This window comes from Chenopodium album, chromosome 4 (assembly GCF_948465745.1).
Source record: "Chenopodium album chromosome 4, dcCheAlbu1.1, whole genome shotgun sequence".
In the NCBI taxonomy this organism is placed as follows: domain Eukaryota; kingdom Viridiplantae; phylum Streptophyta; class Magnoliopsida; order Caryophyllales; family Amaranthaceae; genus Chenopodium; species Chenopodium album.
In genome coordinates, this window is record NC_137837.1 from 7,741,594 (window position 1) to 7,750,580 (window position 8,987).

General features: G+C 29.3%; 1 protein-coding gene across 1 annotated transcript; it reads right to left on the minus strand.

The window, feature by feature from the left end:
- Positions 1–914: 914 nt before the first annotated feature.
- LOC145626561 (ferritin-like catalase Nec2) lies at positions 915–3,707 on the minus strand. Its single transcript, XM_081679016.1, has 3 exons — positions 3,095–3,707; positions 2,644–2,869; positions 915–1,464 (listed from the first exon to the last, which is right to left on the minus strand). The coding sequence occupies exons 1-3, from the start codon at positions 3,532–3,534 to the stop codon at positions 1,084–1,086; spliced, it is 1,047 nt and encodes a 348-aa protein (XP_081535142.1). The 5' UTR covers positions 3,535–3,707; the 3' UTR covers positions 915–1,083.
- Positions 3,708–8,987: the final 5,280 nt, after the last annotated feature.

Consider the following 8,987-nt stretch of genomic DNA (forward strand, 5'->3'; position numbering starts at 1 on the left):
GTCATTCATACTTATAATTCTCGATATATAAAAGTTATGCCAACAAGATTTTCCTAACGTATAAATCACATTGGAAGTATTATATATTCAATTCAAAAAATAACATAATATTCATTTTCAGATAGCAATTTTGTGGGGATATATGAATGTCATATGATGGTGATTGTACGGGTTAGAAAAGCTTTCAATTCACACAAGAACATTGATTTTTGACAACAAGTTTATGTAACGCAACAAAGAAAAAAATTGAGCTGGCTAGCCTAGCTCCGTCCCATGGTCCATCCCACTACTGCAGCCAAAGAAAAGATACTACGTAAATACGTAATAAATATTTATGGAATTGTGTAATTTCGTGTAGGCATGTTAAACAAAATTATTGTATCAAAATCATCTAATTCAATGAAACGAAGTCATCTTAGTTACGAAAAGATAGTGGTTTTAATTTGTCTTTGATTTATTTCTTATTTGGCCATTGGTGATGACTGGATGTGTTAGAATTGAAATTGAGATGAGTGTGGATTTGATTTTAGTTATTTTTTTGGAATTGCATGATTGACGAATTAAAATTATAGTGACGTATTTAATTTAATTTCTAACTAAGGCCATGCATAACCATATCAATGTATTGATGAGAATGAGGGATACATCAAGTGGTTAGAGCTTCCTTCTCGATTCCAAGAGATTTTGGGATTGATTCTCATTATCCGCCCTTGTGGATCTCTAAACACTCAAAAAATATCAATGTATTGATGGACTTTATGCACTATTTATAGATTAGTTTTTTACTACATTTTCTTTTTTACAATTACACCATGCACTTGTGGTCATTATTATGTAAAACATTATTGTTAGATTATTCAAAATAAGTATTTCTAAAGATTAAATTTTTACCATGTCTAATGTTAAAATTGGTCCTTGACAATGGCGAAAAAGTGAAAAACACTTTATTACATATATATTAAGAAATGGTTGGATAATATAATATTGTATGGTGCAAAGCTAGACTTACTACTAGCATTAATAATATAATGAAGCATATCTCTAGTGTTTTTACAAACTTATTGAAGAACATAAAAAAACTAGCTAGTATTGGTCTTTAAGATACATCCTAGCAACTTCACCATTAGCTCCCTTAGGGTAAAACCCACCAGGGTGATGCTCATTGCCAGTTTCATACAAGACTCTAAGTATTTCAGCAGGTGTTCGAGCATAGGAAATCGAGTCTTGGTTCGATGATAACACATTCGTGCTAGTCCGGCCCTCAGCCCCAAGCTCGGGTGGGACAACAACACCTTCGTCTTTGATGCCACACATGCCCAATTTGTTCCTTAGAATTGATATACGATTTGTGAATTCTGCCACGGTGAAGTTGTATGGGTACACTAGGTTCATTCGTCTTTCGTATAAGTACATCCTAATTACTGCATCTTGGCCTGCTTCAGTTCCGAGTAATCCTGATAAGAGCTGCATAAAAATCAATTCAATATAAATCAAATTGGAACATTATATTGTGCGACTCTTATGCTTAAGTTGCCAACTATGTATGTCACAGGGATGTTTCTACAGCGGTCATTTGAAATATGACTACCTTATTATTTTAATGATAAAAAATATGAGCGAACTATTTTTTCACACTATAAATTGGACACAATTAGTATTATAATTTCTACAATGCAAATATAATTTTTGAAAATTTTAATTTACCATAAAATAAATATTTGTCTAGATACTATAAAATAACTGTAAAAATTACATAAATAAAACTAAAAATTTGATAAATTAAAAAAATGTTGATAATAATATTTTATAGCAAAAATAGAGTAATATAATTAATTACTTGGATAAAAATAAGTTAAGTATGAACTATATAATCATTAAAATATTATGATAGTTATATTTCAAACGACCACTATAGAATTTTCAATGTCACAAAGGGTGTAATAGGATGCTAATGGTCTAAAAAAAAAGGGGGGTATAAATTTGGATGGACTAGATTGGACTTTTTGCAAGTAAAATTTAGTCCGATTTATATATGTTTGGACTTTTTTCTTGAAAACTTAAACCCAAATCAAATACAATCCTATCCAATCCGAATATATGATACATATAAACAATTTTTAACCTTTGGTTTAATTTACACACAAGAACTGGAATCAAATCCCGGTGTTTAACTTTAAAGTGTTGGTTATTTGACTAAATGGCTTATGTATTTCTATAGCAAGTATAGAGTATTAGATAAGAAAGGTAGCTCCTTATACCAATTATGGTTAATTTAATTTGTCACAATCCACAAATCAAATTTCAAACACATTTTTCAATGGCCAAATGATCAGTTGCATAACGTGACTGATAAGTGATAACTATTAAATTAATTCAACTGTACTATCGTGCTAAAACTCTATGAAGGGTAGTTAGCCAATTAATCTACATTAAATACTGTACTCATATAAAGGAAAGCTTTAAGTATGATGTACTATTCATCATGCATGCAAAATTAAATACCAGTAAGAAAACAAATCATAAAATACAATTAAGATAATATTTGCTCACTCCATTTTTGGAAATGTAATATATACTTCGTATTTGATATATGTGAACAGTGTAGTGAAACAAGTAATAAAAAACAGAGAGCGTATTTCATACCCTTTTAGTAACATAACCTTTGATCTGCGGGTTAGCACCAACGTAGCCGGTTAGTCCCATGTAAGGAATAATATATGAAGCCAACATGTAGCTAAGACTATCTCTATATGGATCAAATGGTGGCTTTAGATCACTTTCAAATGCTTGATTTACAACCCTTGCAAAATTTTGTTGACTTAAATCCATTAATGGCCTTGGGATGCCTCCAACTGTCCTTTTTAAGGCCCTATATATATAAATTTTAATTAAAAAAAAAAAAAAATCCAAGGAAATAAATTAACAAGAATGAATAGAGTATAAAACATATTCCTAGGCCGGCCTCAACCATCAGCTTGCTATAAGATAAATTTAGTGTGTTTAAGGATCATCTTAACACAAAGCTTAAGCTGATAAATACATAGGGTTATATATAGATTAAATAAATAAGTAGGGCATAGGATTATTTGCTAACCTCAAGTGTCCAACTTCCTCAAAGCCAAATTCGGTGATAATACCCTGAGTGAGGTTGTCAAGGTTGGCCTTCCGAACCCCAATAGGAGGCGGACCGCCAAGAGTTAGTTGCGGGGCAACCTTGTCAAGGCCGTACCCTAGGGCACCCCACAAGAAAAAATCAGCTTCCAAATGCTCTATATTTTGAGCAAATTGCAATTGCATTATATCAACTTTGTAAATAGGCAACACAAAAGGTGGGATTGGTGGTTGGCAGGTAGGATTACTCGGGTTGTTACTATCATAAAATGGATCGTAAAGGCCTAGATCATCACCCGAGGTATTGTAAGGGTCCGAATCAACACCCGAGTGTACAGAACTGATCCCTCCTAAGAGAGTTACAATCATGATTAACATTTGAAAACATGATAATGAAAGAGATTTGTATAAAAGAAAGCTCATTTTAAAGGAAAGGTAAGAAAATTTTGCTAATGTGAGGTTTGCTTTGATTTGTGAGATTTAAGTAAGTACGGAGTAACTCATATATATATATATACAAGATGAATGAGATCATAATAATCATATAAATTATTGTTGTTTAGACAATGATGTTTAACTTGCATTGTTTTTACTAACTAAAACCGTTACTTGTGGGATTAATCAACCTTAATTGTGTTTGTATGTATGTGGGATATGTTATGGTTATATGATAATGATAGTTATATAGTAGAAGAGTTTTCAGGATAAATTGATCGGTTGGTTGCTTTCATCAATTTAATAGATTAAGTAATGAAGACTTTAAATCTTTAATTACACTTCTACTCCAGGGTTATTCCGTAGCTAATAGTTCTTTCAATCTTAATTAGTTAGCCACATTCTTAAATTTGATCTTCCCAAAATTATAAGCATTTTTCTATAAATATACTACGTGTATAGTATTGACTAAGGGCCTGTTCACATTTACTGAACTGAGATGAACTGATTGGAGCTGAAATGAACTGAATAGATTAGAGCTGAACTGAACTGAATTGAATAGAGCTAAAATTAATATTTTATGAGAGAAGGAAATTAGGAGCTGAATTGAAATGAACTGAACTGATTGGAGCTGAACTGAACTGAAATTAAGCTTAAGTGAACAGGCCCTAAGACTCCAAAACCAAAATTAATACTCACTCTATTTCAAAATAGATGCCCCATTTTGACTGAGCAAATATGCTAATGTAAAATTTTGACCAATAAAATCTTAATTATAAATAAATAAAAATTATACATTTAGTTTTTTTATTTATTCAATACTATACATTGACACGATTCCAATAAGTACTCACAAGACTATATTTTTCTATGTATAAATCGGTAATGTTGGTCAGATTATGTGAATAGCATAAAAAGTCAAAATGAAACATTTATTTTAAAAATGGAAAAGATCGACCACCTAAATTTAATCTGGAAATAGCGTTACGTTTTTTTATTTTAAGCATCTATCTATTGCCGATTGTCTAATGACAAGCTAATGAGCTATCGATAGGGTGTGGATATGGCATAAATTAGATGCTACATAAAGTCATAAATGGAGTATACAATGAATAATAGAAAATTTAATTTCATGCTATAAGATAAATGTAGTATGAAAACTACTCAACTTTCAATTAAGGGAAAGGGAATGAAACAGACGAAACAAGATCCTCCATGCACATAGGATTAGTATACATATACAAATAAAAACACTACAAAAAAATAACCTTTTTGTAGCGATTATTTTAACCTTTAGTATCGATTGTAATTGCAACAAAAAGCTTTCCCAACGAATGGTCATTCGATACAATATCCCCCGTTGCCTTAGCCTTTAGTAGTGGTTTTCAATATCGCTGGGGTTGGCCTCAATAATCGATACGAAAAACTAAATCCAATCGTGGTGATTATTGTAGCGATTACAATAGCTATAAATGTTTAACTCAACATGCGTATGATCTTTACAAGATTCGAACATGCAACCTCAAACTCTTATATTAAATGTTTCACCAATAAGCTATGACATATTTTATGTATTCTTTGTCAAACAATATTTATATATCTAGTGTTGAAAAGGCTTTTCGTATCGATTTTTAGGATTTAGTGGCAATTGTAAATGATACGATTTCTCAAAATTATATAAATGTGTAAAAATAGTGTGGATATGTATTATTATTCTTTCCGTATTGATTTTATATGGGAAAACCATGGCGATTGTAAAAATGATACGACATCCTTAATTATTTAACAAACATACTTGCATATTGTAGCGAATGAACAATCGTTACGAAATAATCGCTACGAAAAGTGATTTTTCTTGTAGTGAAATGATCAATATTGATAAATTATCTTACAATCAACTCTTTTTTTTATATATATATATATTTTTTGTTGAATAAAACAAAGAATTGATGAATAATCGATCGTTTTCCTCTACCATGGTCACTGAATTGAAATTAAAATTCTGTATAACCATAATTTTGAAATTAATGAATGTATATACCATGCATCTAACTACAAGCTTAATTATTGACGTTAGCTAACCTAACTTGTTGAAAAATCAATATTAGAAGCCAAATTAAAGTTAGCAAATTAAGTCTTGATACATGCTTAATTGTAAAGTCTTATGCCTCACGTAAATACCAATATAGTGGCAAAACATTTCGTTTAGAGGAATAATATCTTTAAACTAAATCGTGCTTATTCGAGTATGCTAACAAATGTTGTGGGGGGAGACCTCAAAATCTTCTGTGAGGTGTAAAATCTTAGTGATGTGAGATTATATAAATCAATCTTGAGCTTCTACAATCAATTAAAACCCTTGGTTAAATTGGTCAACATGACATCAAAAGTTAGTGTAACACACGGGTTTAATCTCACCTACCCCCTCCCTCTACTTTCAAGTGGAATATTTTGAACTGGGTATGAGCAGGTCCATGCCACATTCAAGTTTAAACACAAAGAACTCTCATGTGAAGGAGTCTAATGTCAGTTGAACTTTTTAGTTGAGTTGGTCTTTAATATATATATATATAATGCTTTAAATCTTGTGAGTTTATGAGCTAATGAGTTTAGTTGAGTTACATGCATTTTTTATTTTCTTTTTTCAAAATGAAATTAATAAGAAAAATATAAATTAAGTGGATCTCAAAACGACAAATACTAAACTAAGGGCCTGTTCTCTTCCATTGAAATTCAGTTCAGTTCAGTTCAGCTCAGTTCAGTTCAGTTCAGCTCTTAATTTACGTCTAATAATATTGCTAATGATATAAAGCCAAATTTCATTCTTTTAAGCTCTTATTACAACGACAACAACAACAACAACAACAACAACAACAACAACAACAACAACAACAACAACAACAACAACAATAATAATAATAATAATAATAATAATATTAAGAATATTAAGAATAATAATAATAATAATAATAATAATAATAATAATAATAATAATAATAATAATAATAATAATCAATAAGTAATAAATAATAATAATAATAATCATCAATAAATAATAATAATAACAATAATAATTGAAATAATAATACTAATAATAATAATCAATAAATAATAATAATCATCAATAAATAATAATAATAATAATAATAATAATAATAATAATAATAATAATAATAATAATAACAATAATAATAATAATAATAATAATAATAAATAAATAATAATAATAATAATCAATAATTAATAATAATAATAATAATAATAATAATAATATTATTATTATTATTATTATTATTATTATTATTATTATTATTATTATTATGTACATTTGTATATACACATATGTATAGTAATAAATAATCAATAAATAATCAAAGATCACTAATCCGTAATTAAAAATCACTAATTAATAAGTTCAGCTCAGTTCAGTTCAGTTCAGTTCAGTTCAACTGAGTTCAATCAATCAGAACAGGCCCTAAGTTAATTTTACAATACCTATACTCCGTAATAAAAAGACCTAATGGGTCAATAAGTCTATTTCACTTTACAGAGCTATAAGGACCTGGTAAAGGAAGTTTGGGCTTTAGATGTGTTAAGGATGTAAAGCCCAACAACTTGGCTATGGAACATCTAAACGAGTAAACCCAAACTATTTGAGACTTATAGTACTCTTCCATTCTATTTTACATACCCAAAAAAGTGGAGTTATTGTAGACAACAAATAATGATCATATGAGTTAGCAATCTATATCTATATCTATATCTATACTTCTATACTTTAGTATTTAAAAACACAAACCATAATTTTTCATATGACACATGTTATTACAAGTCACTCACTACCACATATGACACATGTCACCCCTTTTGATCTTTTTGTTTAAGTCTTTATACATTATATAACTTACAAATTCAATTAAGAAAATGAAGTGCTTCATTTCCATCATAGTAATATAAAGTTGAACCAATTAATATACATCACATAAACATATGAATTGAATTATATAAAAATTGTCTTTTCAACTAATAGACTTAAAATATAACTTAAACCAATATGTCATTTCATATCCTACAATCTTCATGTATATATATGTATCTAAATTCCTTTATCTTTTTCCACAGTTCTATCCTCATTCTTTTTTTCCTTTTAAGTTTTAGCAATGAAACAATTAGTTCGTATTTCATATCAAAAGTTTCAACTATTGAAAAACATACCTACATATGAAATAACCTAGATAAGAACCTGTGCATCGAATGGGCCAAAAGGCTAGTTCATTTTAAAACATTTATCCTAAAAAGAACAGGAACAACCACTAACTTAATGTGGAGCTATAACGAAAATTTATTCTTGAATCTTTGATAATATGGAATTATAAATATACAAATAACACAAATAATCTCAAGTACTCGTATTGGATATCAATTTTGCAACTTTAACAACTAAAATTGTTGACAAGATACAAACGTAATTTTATCTTATATCATATACTTATTATACTCGTAGTAGTTTAAGAATCTTTTAGTCAATGTAGGGGAGGAAACAACAAGATGACACACCTTATTTCCTTTTCTTTTTCATTCCTTTTCCTTCATTCCTTTTTGTTTTTGGTGGCTTTCATTCTCATTCTACTAATAGCAACAGAAAAATTATTATCAAACAACCTTTTAGAAATTGCAAAAGACTTTCTAGAAAATTCAAATCAAGAGGCTTCATAAGAAAGATATCCCATGTATTGGATTCCTTTATCTAAGGGAATCCGATTCCTGCTTCCAACATGAGCCACTATGTCACTATGTGCACATAGCCAAAAAGTCCGTTTCTATGTCTCATGATCAACTGATTGAATTACAATCAATTGGCGTAAGTTGTATCATATGCTATATTGCTATGTACCATGTATATATGTAGACATGTAGTGTCAAATTAATTATGCATACGTTCATGTCTTACATACTCATTACCCTCGAGAGGAAGGTCTACTAATGTATTACGTATACAATATAAGTGTACATAATTGTCAATTTAATTGATTCCTTTAAAAAAAATGATCTTGTAAGTATGTGAATACATTTTAATGACCAATTTTGTTAGAAAAATAATCAACATGTGAATTGAAACTAACCGTTCCATACTAAAATTATATGTAGTAGAAGAAAAGAGGTAACTAATAACTTGTGAAGTATAAGGTTAATGGACTAATTCATCTATCATTAATTGGTTTTAAGATGGAACCTTGTTGAATTTGTCAAACTCTGATGTGCAATTCTATATGACCCTTTAAAATTTATCAAAGTCATAAAGAGATTTAAAAGTATCATTTTTTTTTCTTAACTATCTCAATCACTTTCATGCTGGCTAAGACGTTAACCATTTTTCACATATTTAGCTTAGCTTACGCCCCATCATTGACACTAAGGGCCTGTTCTGATTGACTGAACTC